General features: G+C 29.2%; 1 protein-coding gene across 1 annotated transcript in view; it reads left to right on the top strand.

Moving 5' to 3' along the window:
* Nucleotides 1-21,891, top strand: part of coro6 (coronin 6) — a 35,688-nt gene that overhangs the window by 10,291 nt on the left and 3,506 nt on the right. Inside the window, exons 4-5 of the mRNA XM_056396985.1 lie at nt 21,144-21,273; nt 21,445-21,623. Of these exons, the coding sequence (XP_056252960.1) occupies nt 21,144-21,273; nt 21,445-21,623 (309 nt within the window). The remainder of the gene's footprint in view (nt 1-21,143; nt 21,274-21,444; nt 21,624-21,891) is intronic.

Below are 21,891 nucleotides of genomic sequence, written 5' to 3'. Positions count from 1 at the left end.
TAGATATAAACAAATCTACTGGAGTTCCACACAGGTGTGGACATTAGTCAGTGCCTCAAGAATGTTGCGATGATACAAGTGCAAAAATTAATGCAAATTCAACCAATCCCCATGAATTTTGCACAACCTTGCATTTTTGTCCAATCGCCGCAATTAGTTCACTTTTTATGCCATACTATACTATGACTTTTTTCTGACTTTTCATTCCTTACTATAATAAGAGCATAAAAAGTTATAAAAAAAGACATAGTATAGTAAGGCATAAAGAGTCATAAAAACCCATTCTATACTATGACTTTTTTCTGACTTTTCATGACTTACTATACTATGAAGTTTTCATGACTTTTCATGCCATACTATACTAGGACTTTTTTATGACTTTTCATGACTTACTATACTATGAGGTTTTCATGACTTTTCATGACTTACTATACTATGAGGTTTTCATGACTTTTCATGCCATACTACACTATGACTTTTTATGCCATTCTATACTATGACTTTTTTTTATGACTTTTTATGCCATACTATACTATGTCTTTTCGTGCCATTCTATATTATGCCTTTTATGCCATACTATACTGTGACTTTTTTATGACTTTTTATGCCATTCTATACTATGACTTTTTTTTATGACTTTTTATGCCATACTATACTATGTCTTTTCGTGCCATTCTATATTATGACTTTTTATGCCATACTATACTGTGACTTTTTTATGACTTTTTATGCCATAGTATACTATGACTTTTTTAAGACTTTTCATGACTTACTATACTATGAGGTTGTCATGACTTTTCATGCCATACTATATTATGACTTTTTATGCCATACTATACTATGACTTTTTTTATGACTTTTTGTGCCTTACTATACTATGAATTTTTATGCCATACTATACGATGACTTTTTTATGACTTTTCATGCATTACTATACTATGATTTTTTTCTGACTTTACATGACTTACTATACTATGAAGTTTTTATGACTTTTCATGCATTACTATACTATGACTTTTTCATGACTTTTTATGCCAAACTATACTATGACTTTTTTCTGACTTTTAATGCCATACTATACTATGACTTTTTTATCTCTTTTTATGCCATTCTATACTATGACTTTTTTTATGACTTTTTATGCCATACTCTACTATGTCTTTTCATGACTTACTATACTATGACTTTTTTATGACTTTTCATGCATTACTATACTACGAGGTCCTTATGACTTTTTATGCCATACTATACTATGACTCTATTTATGACTTTTTGTGCCTTACTATACTATGAATTTTTATGCCATACTACACTATGACTTTATTTATGACTTTTTGTGCCTTACTATACTATGACTTTTTTATGACTTTTCATGCATTACTATACTATGACTTTTTCATGACTTTTTATGCCATACTATACTATGACTTTTTATGACTTTTCATGACTTACTATACTATGAAGTTTTCATGACTTTTCATGCCATACTATACTAGGACTTTTTTATGCCATACTATACTAGGACTTTTTTCTGATTTTTTATGCCATACTATACTATGACTTTTTTTATGACTTTTCATGACTTACTATACTATGAGGTTTTCATGACTTTTCATGACTTACTATACTATGAGGTTTTCATGACTTTTCATGCCATACTACACTATGACTTTTTTATGACTTTTTATGCCATACTATACTATGTCTTTTCGTGCCATACTATATTATGACTTTTTATGCCATACTATACTGTGACTTTTTTATGACTTTTTATGCCATAGTATACTATGACTTTTTTAAGACTTTTCATGACTTACTATACTATGAGGTTGTCATGACTTTTCATGCCATACTATATTATGACTTTTTATGCCATACTATACTTTGACTTTTTTTATGACTTTTTGTGCCTTACTATACTATGAATTTTTATGCCATACTATACGATGAAGTTTTTATGACTTTTCATGCATTACTATACTATGACTTTTTCATGACTTTTTATGCCAAACTATACTATGACTTTTTTATGACTTTTCATGCATTACTATACTATGATTTTTTTCTGACTTTACATGAGTTACTATACTATGAAGTTTTTATGACTTTTCATGCATTACTATACTATGACTTTTTCGTGACTTTTTATGCCATACTATACTATGACTTTTTTTATGACTTTTTATGTCATACTATAGTAAGACTTTTTTCTGATTTTTTATTCCATACTATACTATGACTTTTTTATGACTTTTCATGCATTACTATACTATGACTTTTTTCTGACTTTTTATGCCATAATATACTATGACTTTTTTATGACTTTTCATGCATTACTATACTATGATTTTTTTCTGACTTTACATGACTTACTATACTATGAAGTTTTTATGACTTTTCATGCATTACTATACTATGACTTTTTCATGACTTTTTATGCCATTCTATACTATGACTATTTTCTGACTTTTCATGCCATACTAGAGTAAGACTTTTTCATGACTTTTAATGCTATACCATACTATGACTTTTCATGCCATACTATACTATGACTTTTTTTATGACTTTTTATGCCATACTATAGTAAGACTTTTTCATGACTTTTTATGCCATACTATACTATGACTTTTTTATGACTTTTCATGCATTACTATACTATGACTTTTTTATGACTTTTTATGCCATACTATACTAGGACTTTTTATGCCATACTATACTAGGACTTTTTTATGACTTTTCATGCCATACTATAGTAAGACTTTTTCATGACTTTTTATGCCATACTATACTATGACTTTTTTATGACTTTTCATGCATTACTATACTATGACTTTTTTATGACTTTTAATTCCATACTATACTTTGACTTTTTTATGACTTTTTATGCCATACTATACTATGACTTTTTTATGACTTTTTATGCCATACTATACTATGACTTTTTTATGACTTTTTATGCCATACTATACTATGACTTTTCATGCCATACTATTCTATGACTTTTCATGCCATACTATACTATGACTTTTTTCTGACTTTTTATGCCATACTATACTAGGACTTTTTATGCCAAACTATACTAGGACTTTTTTATGACTTTTCAAGCCATACTATACTATGGAGTTTTCATGATTTTTCATGCCATACTGTAATATGACTTTTTTATGACTTTTTATGCAATACTATACTATTACTTTTTATGCCAAACTATACTAGGACTTTTTCTGACTTTTTATGCCATACTATACTATGACTTTTTTCTGACTTTTCATGCCATACTATTCTATGACTTTTCATGCCATACTATACTATGACTTTTTTCTGACTTTTTATGCCATACTATACTAGGACTTTTTATGCCAAACTATACTAGGACTTTTTCTGACTTTTTATGCCATACTATACTATGACTTTTTTCTGACTTTTCATGCCATACTATACTAGAACTTTTTTATGACTTTTTATGCAATACTATACTATTACTTTTTATGCGATATTATACTATGACTTTTCTCTGACTTTTTATGCCATACTACACTATGACTTTTTTATGACTTTTTATGCCATTCTATACTATGACTTTTTTCTGACGTTTTATGCCATACTATACTATGACTTTTTTATGACTTTTCATGCCATACTATACTATGACTTTTTTATGACTTTTCATGCCATACTATACTATTACTTTTTATGACTTTTCATGACTTTTCATGACTTTTCATGACTTTTCATGACTTACTATACTATGAGGTTTTCATGACTTTTCATGCCATACTACACTATGACTTTTTTATGACTTTTTATGCCATACTATACTATGTCTTTTCGTGCCATACTATATTATGACTTTTTATGCCATACTATACTGTGACTTTTTTATGACTTTTTATGCCATAGTATACTATGACTTTTTTATGACTTTTTATGCCATACTATACTAGGACTTGTTATGCCATACTATACTAGGACTTTTAATGCCAAACTATACTAGGACTTTTTTATGACTTTTTATGCAATACTATACTATTACTTTTTATGCGATATTATACTATGACTTTTCTCTGACTTTTTATGCCATACTATACTATGACTTTTTATGCCATACTATACTATGACTTTTTTCTGACTTTTCATGCCATACTATACTAGGACTTTTTTATGACTTTTTATACAATACTATACTATTACTTTTTATGCGATATTATACTATGACTTTTCTCTGACTTTTTATGCCATACTATACTATGACTTTTTCATAACTTTTTATGCCATACTATACTATGACTTTTTCATGACTTTTTATGCCATACTATACTATGACTTTTTTCTGACTTTTTATGCCATTCTATACTAGGACTTTTTTCTGACTTTTTATGCCATACTATACTACGGAGTTTTCATGACTTTTTATGCCATACTATACTAGGATTTTTTTATGCCATACTATACTATGACTTTTCATAACTTTTTATGCCATACTATACTATGACTTTTTATGCCATATTATACTATGACTTTTCATGCCATATTATACTATGACTTTTCTCTGACTTTTTATGCCATACTATACTATGACTTTTCATGCCATATTATACTATGACTTTTCATGCCATATTATACTATGACTTTTCTCTGACTTTTTATGCCATACTATACTATGACTTTTTCATGACTTTTTATGCCATACTATACTAGGACTTTTTATGCCATACTATACTAGGACTTTTAATGCCATACTATAGTATGACTCTTTTTTATGAGTTTTTATGCCCTCCTATACTATGACCTTTTTATGACTTTTTATGCCATACTATACTATGGCTTTTTATGCCATACTATACTATGACTTTTTTATGACTTTTAATGCCATACTATAGTAAGACTTTTTCAGTACTTTTTATGCCATACTATACTAGGACTTTTTTATGCATACTATACTAGGACTTTTTTATGACTTTTTTATGCCATACTATACTGTGACTTTTTTCTGATATTTTATGCCATACTATACTAGGACTTTTTTTTATTACTTTTTATGCCATTATATACTATGACTTTTTTTATGACTTTTCATTCATTACTATACTATGAGGTCTTCATGACTTTTTATGTCATACTATGTGTTACAACCAGCTCATTAGGGAAAAGGGAAGTAACATAAAACCCAAGATGTTAAGGGTTAAATAAGGTTATTTATTAACCAAAGTAAACAGGGGAAACAAAAAGATAGGCGGCACAAGAAAAACAAAGCCACCCAATAATGCAGTTAGCACAAAGAAGACAAACAGCTAACAAAAGAAAAGCAAAACAACAAAACACCAGATCTCAACAAAGCTGCACTTAACTTTACGCTAGCAAACCAAAAACACACAACCTTAGCTCTTCACATTGTTTCACTCGGCTCAAATTAATTAATCACGATCACACAATCGCAGGTACACAGCGCGGAGGCGAGTCTGCATACGGGCAACACAGATCGCCACGAACAACCGAATGACAGTTCTTTTATACTCGGGGTGGAGATGAAGGGCGGGCCCAGCCGATAAAGGGAGATGGCTTGCAGCTGGAGCATCGAAGGTGCGGCGAAAAAAAGGCGGAACACTCCCAGGGAATCCGGTGACGTCACGGGCATCCCCTCTCGCAGGGTCAGACTGCAACAACAGGCGACCGAGACAGGACACAACACAACCACACACACGCACACACACATGGAAAGACATAGGTCCCCCGAATACGGCCACGGCCGTAACACTATGCTATGACTTTTTTCTGACTTTTCATGCCATGCTATACTATGACTTTTTCATGACTTTTTATGCCATACTATACTATGACTTTTTATGCCATATTATAATATGACTTTTTATGCCACACTATACTATGACTTTTTATGCCATATTATAATATACTATATATGCCATACTATACTATGACTTTTTTATGACTTTTAATGCCATACTATACTATGACTTTTTTTATGACTTTTTATGCATTACTATACTACGAGGTCCTTATGACTTTTTATGCCATTCTATACTATGACTTTTTTCTGACTTTTATGCCATACTATACTATGACTTTTTTATGTTTTTTAATGCCATACTATACTATGACTTTTTCATGACTTTTTATGCCATACTATACAATGACTTTTTATGCCATACTATACTATGACTTTTTTATGACTTTTCATGCCATACTACAATATGACTTTTTTATGACTTTTTATGCCATACTATACTATGACTTTTTTTATGACTTTTCATGCATTACTATACTACGAGGTCCTTATGACTTTTTTTGCCATTCTATACTATGACTTTTTTATGACTTTTTATGCCATACTATACTATGACTTTTTATGCCATACTATACTATGACTTTTTTATGACTTTTTATGCCATACTATACTATGACTTTTTTATGACTTTTCATGCCATACTATACTGGGACTTTTTTTATGACTTTTCATGCCATGCTATACTATGACTTTTTCATGACTTTTTATGCCATACTATACTATGACTTTTCATGCCATATTATACTATGACTTTTTCATGACTTTTTAATGCCATACTATACTATGACTTTTTTATGACTTTTTATGCCTTACTATACTATGACTTTTTATGCCATACTATACTATGACTTTTTTTTGACTTTTTATGCCTTACTATACTATGACTTTTTTATGACTTTTTATGCCATACTATACTATGACTTTTTATGCCATACTATACTATGACTTTTTTATGACTTTTTATGCCATACTATACTATGACTTTTTTATGACTTTTAATGCCATACTATACTATGACTTTTTTTATGACTTTTTATGCCATATTATACTATGACTTTTGTCTGACGTTTTATGCCATACTATACTATGACTTTTTTAAGACTTTTCATGCCATACTACAATATGACTTTTTCATGACTTTTTATGCCATACTATACTATGACTTTTTTTATGACTTTTCATGCATTACTATACTACGAGGTCCTTATGACTTTTTTTGCCATTCTATACTATGACTTTTTTATGACTTTTTATGCCATACTATACTATGAATTTTTATGCCATACTATACTATGACTTTTTTATGACTTTTTATGCCATACTAAACTATGACTTTTTTATGACTTTTAATGCCATACTATACTATGACTTTTTTTATGACTTTTTATGCCATATTATACTATGACTTTTCTCTGACGTTTTATGCCATACTATACTATGACTTTTTTAAGACTTTTCATGCCGTACTACAATATGACTTTTTCATGACTTTTTATGCCTTACTATACTATGACTTTTTTATGACTTTTAATGCCATACTATACTATGAGGTTATCATGACTTTTCATGCCATACTATACTATGACTTTTTCATGACTTTTTATACCATTCTATACTATGACTTTTTTATGACTTTTTATGCCATACTATACTATGACTTTTTTATGACTTTTCATGCCATATTATACTATGACTTTTTCATGACTTTTTAATGCCATACTATACTATGACCTTTTTATGACTTTTTATGCCTTACTATACTATGACTTTTTATGCCATACTATACTATGACTTTTTTATGACTTTTTATGCCTTACTATACTATGACTTTTTATGCCATACTATACTATGACTTTTTTCTGACTTTTTTATGCCATACTATACTATGACTTTTCATGCCATATTATACTATGACTTTTCATGACTTTTTATGTTATACTATACTATGACTTTTTATGCCATATTATATGACTTTTTATGCCATACTACAATATGACTTTTTTATGACTTTTTATGCCATTCTATACTATGACTTTTTTATGACTTTTTATGTAATACTATACTATGACTTTTTTCTGACTTTTTATGCCATACTATACTATGACTTTTTTATGACTTTTAATGCCATATTATACTATGACTTTTTCATGACTTTTAATGCCATACTATACTATGACTTTTTTTATGACTTTTCATGCATTACTATACTACGAGGTCCTTATGACTTTTTTTGCCATTCTATACTATGACTTTTTTATGACTTTTTATGCCATACTATACTATGACTTTTTTATGACTTTTTATGCCATACTATACTATGACTTTTTTATGACTTTTTATGCCATACTATACTATGACTTTTTTTTATGACTTTTTATGTCATATTATACTATGACTTTTCTCTGACGTTTTATGCCATACTATACTATGACTTTTTTTATGACTTTTTATGTCATACTATACTATGACTTTTTTATGACTTTTTATGCCATACTATACTATGACTTTTTTATGACTTTTTATGCCATACTATACTATGACTTTTTATGCCATACTATACTATGACTTTTTTATGACTTTTCATGCCATACTATAGTAAGACTTTTTTATGACTTTTTATGCCATACTATACTATGACTTTTTTTGCCATACTATACTAAGACTTTTTATGACTTTTCATGCCATACTATAGTAAGACTTTTTCATGACTTTTTATGCCATACTATACTATGACTTTTTTATGCCATACTATACTATGACTTTTCATGCCATATTATACTATGACTTTTTCATGACTTTTTATGCCATACTATACTATGACTTTTTTTATGACTTTTTATGCCATACTATACTAAGACTTTTTATGCCATACTATACTAGGACTTTTTTATGACTTTTAATGCCATACTATACTAAGACTTTTTATGCCATACTATACTAGGACTTTTTTATGACTTTTTATGCCATACTATAGTAAGACTTTTTCATGACTTTTTATGCCATACTATACTATGACTTTCTTATGCCATACTATACTAGGACGTTTTTCTGATATTTTATGCCATACTATACTATGACTTTTTTCTGACTTTTTATGCCATACTATACTATGACTTTTTCATGACTTTTTATGCCATACTATACTATGACTTTTCATGCCATATTATACTATGACTTTTTCATGACTTTTTATACCATACTATACTGACTTTTCATGCCATATTATACTATGATTTTTCTCTGACTTTTTATGCCATACTATACTATGACTTTTTTATGACTTTTTATGCCATACTATACTATGACTTTTTCATGACTTTTTATGCCATACTATACTATGACTTTTTCATGACTTTTTATGCCATACTATACTATGACTTTTTCATGACTTTTTATGCCATACTATACTATGACTTTTCATGCCATATTATACTATGACTTTTTCATGACTTTTTATGCCATACTATACTATGACTTTTTCATGACTTTTTATGCCATACTATACTATGACTTTTTTATGACTTTTTATGCCTTACTATACTATGACTTTTTTATGACTTTTTATGCCATACTATACTATGACTTTTTATGCCATACTATACTATGACTTTTTTATCACTTTTTATGCCATACTATACTAGGACTTTTTTATGACTTTTTATGCCATACTATAGTAAGACTTTTTCATGACTTTTTATGCCATACTATACTATGACTTTCTTATGCCATACTATACTAGGACGTTTTTCTGATATTTTATGCCATACTATACTATGACTTTTTTCTGACTTTTTATGTCATACTATACTATGACTTTTTTCTGACTTTTTATGCCATACTATACTATGACTTTTTTATGACTTTTCATGCCATATTATACTATGACTTTTTCATGACTTTTTATACCATACTATACTGACTTTTCATGCCATATTATACTATGATTTTTTCTGACTTTTTATGTCATATTATACTATGACTTTTCTCTGACGTTTTATGCCATACTATACTATGACTTTTTTTATGACTTTTTATGTCATACTATACTATGACTTTTTTATGACTTTTTATGCCATACTATACTATGACTTTTTTTATAACTTTTTATGCCATACTATACTAAGACTTTTTATGCCATACTATACTAGGACTTTTTTATGACTTTTCATGCCATACTATACTATGACTTTTTTTATGACTTTTTATGCCATACTATACTAAGTCTTTTTATGCCATACTATACTAGGACTTTTTTATGACTTTTCATGCCATACTATAGTAAGACTTTTTCATGACTTTTTATGCCATACTATACTATGACTTTTTTATGCCATACTATACTATGACTTTTCATGCCATATTATACTATGACTTTTCATTGACTTTTTATGCCATACTATACTATGACTTTTTTTATGACTTTTTATGCCATACTATACTAAGACTTTTCATGCCATACTACAATATGACTTTTTTATGACTTTTTATGCCATTCTATACTATGACTTTTTTATGACTTTTTATGCCATACTATACTATGACTTTTTTATGACTTTTTATGCCATACTATACTATGACTTTTTCATGACTTTTTATGCCATACTATACTATGACTTTTTATGCCATACTATACTATGACTTTTTTATGACTTTTTATGCCATACTATACTATGACTTTTTTCTGACTTTTCATGCCATACTATACTAGGACTTTTTTATGACTTTTTATACAATACTATACTATTACTTTTTATGCGATATTATACTATGACTTTTCTCTGACTTTTTATGCCATACTATACTATGACTTTTTATGCCATACTATACTATGACTTTTTCATGACTTTTTATGCCATACTATACTATGACTTTTTTCTGACTTTTTATGCCATTCTATACTAGGACTTTTTTCTGACTTTTTATGCCATACTATACTACGGAGTTTTCATGACTTTTTATGCCATACTATACTAGGATTTTTTTATGCCATACTATACTATGAGTTTTTCATAACTTTTTATGCCATACTATACTATGACTTTTTATGCCATACTATACTATGACTTTTCATGCCATATTATACTATGACTTTTCATGCCATATTATACTATGACTTTTCTCTGACTTTTTATGCCATACTATACTATGACTTTTTCATGACTTTTTATGCCATACTATACTAGGACTTTTTATGCCATACTATACTAGGACTTTTAATGCCATACTATAGTATGACTCTTTTTTATGAGTTTTTATGCCCTCCTATACTATGACCTTTTTATGACTTTTTATGCCATACTATACTATGGCTTTTTATGCCATACTATACTATGACTTTTTTATGACTTTTAATGCCATACTATAGTAAGACTTTTTCAGTACTTTTTATGCCATACTATACTAGGACTTTTTTATGCCATACTATACTAGGACTTTTTTCTGATTTTTTATTCCATACTATACTATGACTTTTTTCTGATATTTCATGCCATACTATACTAGGACTTTTTTTATTACTTTTTATGCCATTATATACTATGACTTTTTTTATGACTTTTCATTCATTACTATACTATGAGGTCTTCATGACTTTTTATGTCATACTATGTGTTACAACCAGCTCATTAGGGAAAAGGGAAGTAACATAAAACCCAAGATGTTAAGGGTTAAATAAGGTTATTTATTAACCAAAGTAAACAGGGGAAACAAAAAGATAGGCGGCACAAGAAAAACAAAGCCACCCAATAATGCAGTTAGCACAAAGAAGACAAACAGCTAACAAAAGAAAAGCAAAACAACAAAACACCAGATCTCAACAAAGCTGCACTTAACTTTACGCTAGCAAACCAAAAACACACAACCTTAGCTCTTCACATTGTTTCACTCGGCTCAAATTAATTAATCACGATCACACAATCGCAGGTACACAGCGCGGAGGCGAGTCTGCATACGGGCAACACAGATCGCCACGAACAACCGAATGACAGTTCTTTTATACTCGGGGTGGAGATGAAGGGCGGGCCCAGCCGATAAAGGGAGATGGCTTGCAGCTGGAGCATCGAAGGTGCGGCGAAAAAGGCGGCACACTCCCAGGGAATCCCGGTGACGTCACGGGCATCCCCTCTCGCAGGGTCAGACTGCAACAACAGGCGACCGAGACAGGACACAACACAACCACACACACGCACACACACATGGAAAGACATAGGTCCCCCGAATACGGCCACGGCCGTAACACTATGCTATGACTTTTTTCTGACTTTTCATGCCATGCTATACTATGACTTTTTCATGACTTTTTATGCCATACTATACTATGACTTTTTATGCCATATTATAATATGACTTTTTATGCCACAGTATACTATGACTTTTTATGCCATATTATAATATACTATATATGCCATACTATACTATGACTTTTTTATGACTTTTAATGCCATACTATACTATGACTTTTTTTATGACTTTTTATGCATTACTATACTACGAGGTCCTTATGACTTTTTATGCCATTCTATACTATGACTTTTTTCTGACTTTTATGCCATACTATACTATGACTTTTTTATGTTTTTTAATGCCATACTATACTATGACTTTTTCATGACTTTTTATGCCATACTATACTATGACTTTTTATGCCATACTATACTATGACTTTTTTATGACTTTTCATGCCATACTACAATATGACTTTTTTATGACTTTTTATGCCATACTATACTATGACTTTTTTTATGACTTTTCATGCATTACTATACTACGAGGTCCTTATGACTTTTTTTTGCCATTCTATACTATGACTTTTTTATGACTTTTTATGCCACACTATACTATGACTTTTTATGCCATATTATAATATACTATATATGCCATACTATACTATGACTTTTTTATGACTTTTAATGCCATACTATACTATGACTTTTTTTATGACTTTTTATGCCATATTATACTATGACTTTTCTCTGACGTTTTATGCCATACTATACTATGACTTTTTTATGACTTTTCATGCCATACTATACTGGGACTTTTTTTATGACTTTTCATGCCATGCTATACTATGACTTTTTCATGACTTTTTATGCCATACTATACTATGACTTTTCATGCCATATTATACTATGACTTTTTCATGACTTTTAATGCCATACTATACTATGACTTTTTTATGACTTTTTATGCCTTACTATACTATGACTTTTTAATGCCATACTATACTATGACTTTTTTATGACTTTTTATGCCTTACTATACTATGACTTTTTTATGACTTTTTATGCCATACTATACTATGACTTTTTATGCCATACTATACTATGACTTTTTTATGACTTTTTATGCCATACTATACTATGACTTTTTTATGACTTTTAATGCCATACTATACTATGACTTTTTTTATGACTTTTTATGCCATATTATACTATGACTTTTCTCTGACGTTTTATGCCATACTATACTATGACTTTTTTAAGACTTTTCATGCCATACTACAATATGACTTTTTCATGACTTTTTATGCCATACTATACTATGACTTTTTTATGACTTTTCATGCATTACTATACTACGAGGTCCTTATGACTTTTTTTGCCATTCTATACTATGACTTTTTTATGACTTTTTATGCCATACTATACTATGAATTTTTATGCCATACTATATTATGACTTTTTTATGACTTTTTATGCCATACTATACTATGACTTTTTTATGACTTTTTATGCCATACTATACTATGACTTTTTTATGACTTTTTATGCCGTACTAGAATATGACTTTTTCATAACTTTTTATGCCTTACTATACTATGACTTTTTTATGACTTTTAATGCCATACTATACTATGAGGTTATCATGACTTTTCATGCCATACTATACTATGACTTTTTCATGACTTTTTATACCATTCTATACTATGACTTTTTTATGACTTTTTATGCCATACTATACTATGACTTTTTTATGACTTTTTATGCCATACTATACTATGACTTTTTTTATGACTTTTTATGCCATACTATACTATGACTTTTCATGCCATATTATACTATGACTTTTTCATGACTTTTTAATGCCATACTATACTATGACCTTTTTATGACTTTTTATGCCTTACTATACTATGACTTTTTATGCCATACTATACTATGACTTTTTTATGACTTTTTATGCCTTACTATACTATGACTTTTTATGCCATACTATACTATGACTTTTTTCTGACTTTTTATGCCATACTATACTATGACTTTTCATGCCATATTATACTATGACTTTTTCATGACTTTTTATGTTATACTATACTATGACTTTTTATGCCATATTATATGACTTTTTATGCCATACTACAATATGACTTTTTTATGACTTTTTATGCCATTCTATACTATGACTTTTTTATGACTTTTTATGTCATACTATACTATGACTTTTTTCTGACTTTTTATGCCATACTATACTATGACTTTTTTATGACTTTTAATGCCATATTATACTATGACTTTTTCATGACTTTTAATGCCATACTATACTATGACTTTTTTATGACTTTTTCATGCATTACTATACTACGAGGTCCTTATGACTTTTTTTGCCATTCTATACTATGACTTTTTTATGACTTTTTATGCCATACTATACTATGACTTTTTATGCCATACTATACTATGACTTTTTTATGACTTTTCATGCCATACTATACTATGACTTTTTTATGACTTTTAATGCCATACTATACTATGACTTTTTTTATGACTTTTTATGTCATATTATACTATGACTTTTCTCTGACTTTTTATGCCATACTATACTATGACTTTTTTATGACTTTTAATGCCATACTATACTATGACTTTTTTTATGACTTTTTATGTCATATTATACTATGACTTTTCTCTGACGTTTTATGCCATACTATACTATGACTTTTTTTATGACTTTTTATGTCATACTATACTATGACTTTTTTATGACGTTTTATGCCATACTATACTATGACTTTTTTTATGACTTTTTATGCCATACTATACTAAGACTTTTTATGCCATACTATACTAGGACTTTTTTATGACTTTTCATGCCATACTATAGTAAGACTTTTTTTATGACTTTTTATGCCATACTATACTAAGTCTTTTTATGCCATACTATACTAGGACTTTTTTATGACTTTTCATGCCATACTATAGTAAGACTTTTTCATGACTTTTTATGCCATACTATACTATGACTTTTTTATGCCATACTATACTATGACTTTTCATGCCATATTATACTATGACTTTTTCATGACTTTTTATGCCATACTATACTATGACTTTTTTATGACTTTTTATGCCATACTATACTAAGACTTTTTATGCCATACTATACTAGGACTTTTTTATGACTTTTTATGCCATACTATACTAAGACTTTTTATGCCATACTATACTAGGACTTTTTTATGACTTTTTATGCCATACTATAGTAAGACTTTTTCATGACTTTTTTATGCCATACTATACTATGACTTTTTATGCCATACTATACTAGGACGTTTTTCTGATATTTTATGCCATACTATACTATGACTTTTTCATGACTTTTTATGCCATACTATACTATGACTTTTCATGCCATATTATACTATGACTTTTTCATGACTTTTTATACCATACTATACTGACTTTTCATGCCATATTATACTATGATTTTTCTCTGACTTTTTATGCCATACTATACTATGACTTTTTTATGACTTTTTATGCCATACTATACTATGACTTTTTCATGACTTTTTATGCCATACTATACTATGACTTTTTCATGACTTTTTATGCCATACTATACTATGACTTTTTCATGACTTTTTATGCCATACTATACTATGACTTTTTTATGACTTTTTATGCCATACTATACTATGACTTTTTTATGACTTTTTATGCCATACTATACTATGACTTTTTCATGACTTTTTATGCCATACTATACTATGACTTTTCATGCCATATTATACTATGACTTTTTCATGACTTTTTATGTTATACTATACTATGACTTTTTATGCCATATTATATGACTTTTTATGCCATACTACAATATGACTTTTTTATGACTTTTTATGCCATTCTATACTATGACTTTTTTATGACTTTTTATGTCATACTATACTATGACTTTTTTCTGACTTTTTATGCCATACTATACTATGACTTTTTTATGACTTTTAATGCCATATTATACTATGACTTTTTCATGACTTTTAATGCCATACTATACTATGACTTTTTTTATGACTTTTCATGCATTACTATACTACGAGGTCCTTATGACTTTTTTTGCCATTCTATACTATGACTTTTTTATGACTTTTTATGCCATACTATACTATGACTTTTTATGCCATACTATACTATGACTTTTTTATGACTTTTTATGCCATACTATACTATGACTTTTTTATGACTTTTAATGCCATACTATACTATGACTTTTTTTATGACTTTTTATGTCATATTATACTATGACTTTTCTCTGACGTTTTATGCCATACTATACTATGACTTTTTTTATGACTTTTTATGTCATACTATACTATGACTTTTTTATGACTTTTTATGCCATACTATACTATGACTTTTTTTATGACTTTTTATGCCATACTATACTAAGACTTTTTATGCCATACTATACTAGGACTTTTTTATGACTTTTCATGCCATACTATAGTAAGACTTTTTTTATGACTTTTTATGCCATACTATACTAAGTCTTTTTATGCCATACTATACTAGACTTTTTTTATGACTTTTCATGCCATACTATAGTAAGACTTTTTCATGACTTTTTATGCCATACTATACTATGACTTTTTATGCCATACTATATTATGACTTTTAATGCTATACCATACTATACTGGGACTTTTTCATGACTTTTTATGCCATACTATACTATCACTTTTTTATGACTTTTCATGCCATACTACAATATGACTTTTTTATGACTTTTTATGCCATTCTATACTATGACTTTTTTATGACTTTTTATGCCATACTATACTATGACTTTTTTATGACTTTTTATGCCATACTATACTATGACTTTTTTATGACTTTTCATGCCATACTATACTATGACTTTTTTATGACTTTTTATGCCATACTATACTATGACTTTTTTATTACTTTTAATGCCATACTATACTATGAGATTATCATGACTTTTCATGCCATACTATACTAGGACTTTTTCATGACTTTTCATGCCATTCTATACTATGACTTTTTTCTGACGTTTTATGCCATACTATACTATGACTTTTTTATGACTTTTCATGCCATACTATACTGGGACTTTTTTTTGACTTTTTATGCCATACTATACTAAGACTTTTTATGCCATACTATACTAGGACTTTTTTATGACTTTTTGTGCCATACTATAGTAAGACTTTTTCATGACTTTTTATGCCATACTATACTATGACTTTCTTATGCCATACTATACTAGGACGTTTTGCTGATATTTTATGCCATACTATACTATGACTTTTTTCTGACTTTTTATGCCATACTATACTATGACTTTTTCATGACTTTTTATGCCATACTATACTATGACTTTTCATGCCATATTATACTATGACTTTTTCATGACTTTTTATACCATACTATACTGACTTTTCATGCCATATTATACTATGATTTTTCTCTGACTTTTTATGCCATACTATACTATGACTTTTTTATGACTTTTTATGCCATACTATACTATGACTTTTTCATGACTTTTTATGCCATACTATACTATGACTTTTTCATGACTTTTTATGCCATACTATACTATGACTTTTTCATGACTTTTTATGCCATACTATACTATGACTTTTCATGCCATATTATACTATGACTTTTTCATGACTTTTTATGCCATACTATACTGACTTTTCATGCCATATTATACCATGATTTTTCTCTGACTTTTTATGCCATACTATACTATGACTTTTTTCTGACGTTTTATGCCATACTATACTATGACTTTTTCTTGACTTTTTATGCCATACTATACTATGACTTTTTCATGACTTTTTATGCCATACTATACTATGACTTTTTCATGACTTTTTATGCCATACTATACTATCACTTTTTTTTATGACTTTTCATGCCATACTACAGTATGACTTTTTTATGACTTTTTATGCCATTCTATACTATGACTTTTTTATGACTTTTTATGCCATACTATACTATGACTTTTTTATGACTTTTTATGCCATACTATACTATGACTTTTTTATGACTTTTCATGCCATACTATACTATGACTTTTTCATGACTTTTTATGCCATACTATACTATGACTTTTTTATTACTTTTAATGCCATACTATACTATGAGATTATCATGACTTTTCATGCCATACTATACTAGGACTTTTTCATGACTTTTCATGCCATTCTATACTATGACTTTTTTTTATGACTTTTTATGCCATACTATAGTAAGACTTTTTCATGACTTTTTATGCCATACTATACTATGACTTTTTTATTACTTTTAATGCCATACTATACTATGAGATTATCATGACTTTTAATGCTATACCATACTATGACTTTTCATGCCATACTATACTAGGACTTTTTTATGACTTTTTATGCCATACTATAGTAAGACTTTTTCATGACTTTTTATGCCATACTATACTATGACTTTTTTATTACTTTTAATGCCATACTATACTATGAGATTATCATGACTTTTCATGCCATACTATACTATGACTTTTTTATGACTTTTCATGCCATACTATACTGGGACTTTTTTTTGACTTTTTATGCCATACTATATTATGACTTTTCTATGACTTTTCATGCCATACTACAATATGACTTTTTTATGACTTTTTATGCCATTCTATACTATGACTTTTTTCTGACGTTTTATGCCATACTATACTATGACTTTTTTATGACTTTTCATGCCATACTACAATATGACTTTTTTATGACTTTTTATGCCATACTATACCATGACTTTTTTATGACTTTTAATGCCATACTATACTATGACTTTTTTATGACTTTTCATGCCATACTACAATATGACTTTTTTATGACTTTTTATGCCATTCTATACTATGACTTTTTTATGACTTTTCATGCCATACTATACTATGACTTTTTCATGACTTTTAATGCCATACTATACTATGACTTTTTTATTACTTTTAATGCCATACTATACTATGAGATTATCATGACTTTTCATGCCATACTATACTAGGACTTTTTCATGACTTTTCATGCCATTCTATACTATGACTTTTTTTTATGACTTTTTATGCCATACTATAGTAAGACTTTTTCATGACTTTTTATGCCATACTATACTATGACTTTTTTATTACTTTTTATGCCATACTATACTATGACTTTTTTATTACTTTTAATGCCATACTATACTATGAGATTATCATGACTTTTAATGCTATACCATACTATGACTTTTCATGCCATACTATACTATGACTTTTTTTTATGACTTTTTATGCCATACTATAGTAAGACTTTTTCATGACTTTTTATGCCATACTATACTATGACTTTTTTATTACTTTTAATGCCATACTATACTATGAGATTATCATGACTTTTCATGCCATACTATACTATGACTTTTTTATGACTTTTCATGCCATACTATACTGGGACTTTTTTTTGACTTTTTATGCCATACTATATTATGACTTTTCTATGACTTTTCATGCCATACTACAATATGACTTTTTTATGACTTTTTATGCCATTCTATACTATGACTTTTTTCTGACGTTTTATGCCATACTATACTATGACTTTTTTATGACTTTTCATGCCATACTACAATATGACTTTTTTATGACTTTTTATGCCATACTATACCATGACTTTTTTATGACTTTTAATGCCATACTATACTATGACTTTTTTATGACTTTTCATGCCATACTACAATATGACTTTTTTATGACTTTTTATGCCATTCTATACTATGACTTTTTTATGACTTTTTATGCCATACTATACGATTACTTTTTTATGACTTTTGATGCCATACTATATTATGACTTTTAATGCCATACTATACTATGACTTTTTTTTGACTTTTTATGCCATACTATATTATGACTTTTCTATGACTTTTCATGCCATACTACAATATGACTTTTTTATGACTTTTTATGCCATTCTATACTATGACTTTTTTCTGACGTTTTATGCCATACTATACTATGACTTTTTTATGACTTTTCATGCCATACTACAATATGACTTTTTTATGACTTTTTATGCCATACTATACCATGACTTTTTTATGACTTTTAATGCCATACTATACTATGACTTTTTTATGACTTTTCATGCCATACTACAATATGACTTTTTTATGACTTTTTATGCCATTCTATACTATGACTTTTTTATGACTTTTTATGCCATACTATACGATTACTTTTTTATGACTTTTGATGCCATACTATATTATGACTTTTAATGCCATACTATACTATGACTTTTTCATGACTTTTTATGCCATACTATACTATAACTTTTCATGCCATATTATACAATGACTTTTCTCTGACTTTTTATGCCATACTATACTATGACTTTTTCATGACTTTTTATGCCATACTATGCTATGACTTTTTTCTGACTTTTTATGGCATACTATACTATGACTTTTTATGCCATACTAAACTATGACTTTTTTATGAGTTTTAATGCCATACTATAGTAAGACTTTTTCAGTACTTTTCATGCCATACTATACTATAACTTTTTAAATGACTTTTCAATCCTCAATATACTATGAGGTTTTTATGACTTTTCATGTCATACTATACTATGACTTTTTTATGACTTGTCATTCCTTACTATATACTAAGACATTTCTATGACTTTTCATGCCTTACTATACTATGACGTTTTTTATGACTTTTTATGTCTTATTATATTATGATGTTTTTTTTTACTTTTCATACCTTTCCATACTATGACTTCATGCCTTACTATAATGGCACTTTTTTATGACTTCTCATGCCTTGCTATACTATGGCCCAGATTTTATGGTGGCTTGGCACCAGATCTGAGCCAAATGTTTTCTGCGATCTGGGAAAGATGTGGGCCTACAGTTAGCTGTCCTCTGTGATTTGATGTGTGTGCATAAATAAATAAATATTTTCAACTCAATTTTCTCTGACTGCTATCACATTTTTCCTAGTTCAGTGCCATTGTGTCATCCCTCTGGTCACTGTGATATTAGCTGTTTGTTCCTTCATCCCTCTCCTTTAGGTGTGGCAGATACCAGATCATTCACTGACTCGCCCCCTGTCTGACCCCGTTGTGGTCCTCGAGGGACACTCGAAGCGCGTAGGCATTGTCAGCTGGCACCCCACCGCACGCAACATACTCCTCAGTGCGGGTAGGATATATACACAGACATACCCACACAACCTGTGTTTTCTTCTAATCTATTTTATTCTCTTTTTTAGATGTTATCTAACACTGACGTGAGAATAGACATCAACAGGATTTTTCTTACATTCAGATGTCCATCTTTTCTTTTTCTGACCCTTTTATCCCCCCACCCCAGGCAGTGATAACCTGGTTATCATATGGAACGTGGGAACAGGTGAGCCCCTTATCTCCATGGACGACCACCCAGACCTCATCTACAGCATCAGCTGGAACAGAAATGGCAGCTTGTTTTGCACCACCTGTAAGGACCGACGTCTGCGTGTCTGCGATCCCCGCAAGAGGGAGGTGGTTGCGGTGAGTGAGTAGAAAACACACAATTCTAAAGCTCACTAACACATAATACCTTCTTCTGTTATAAATGTATTTCCCAAATGTTGAACTATTCCTTTAAAGCAGTGTTTTTTTATGTACAGTTGTTATGTGCCAATTCAATACTTGTTCTGACATTGTTCACAGTTCACACAGACAAATAGCTAATACATTGAAATCTGGCGGCAGAATAATTAACCATTAGATTGAGATATATTAGTTTTTCAAAAAGTTAGTTTAGTAGAAAAACAGG

Source organism: Seriola aureovittata, chromosome 15, assembly GCF_021018895.1.
Source record: "Seriola aureovittata isolate HTS-2021-v1 ecotype China chromosome 15, ASM2101889v1, whole genome shotgun sequence".
NCBI classification, from domain to species: Eukaryota; Metazoa; Chordata; class Actinopteri; order Carangiformes; family Carangidae; genus Seriola; species Seriola aureovittata.
The sequence above is the reverse complement of the archived record's forward strand: the minus strand, read 5'-3'. Positions and strand labels throughout refer to the sequence as shown.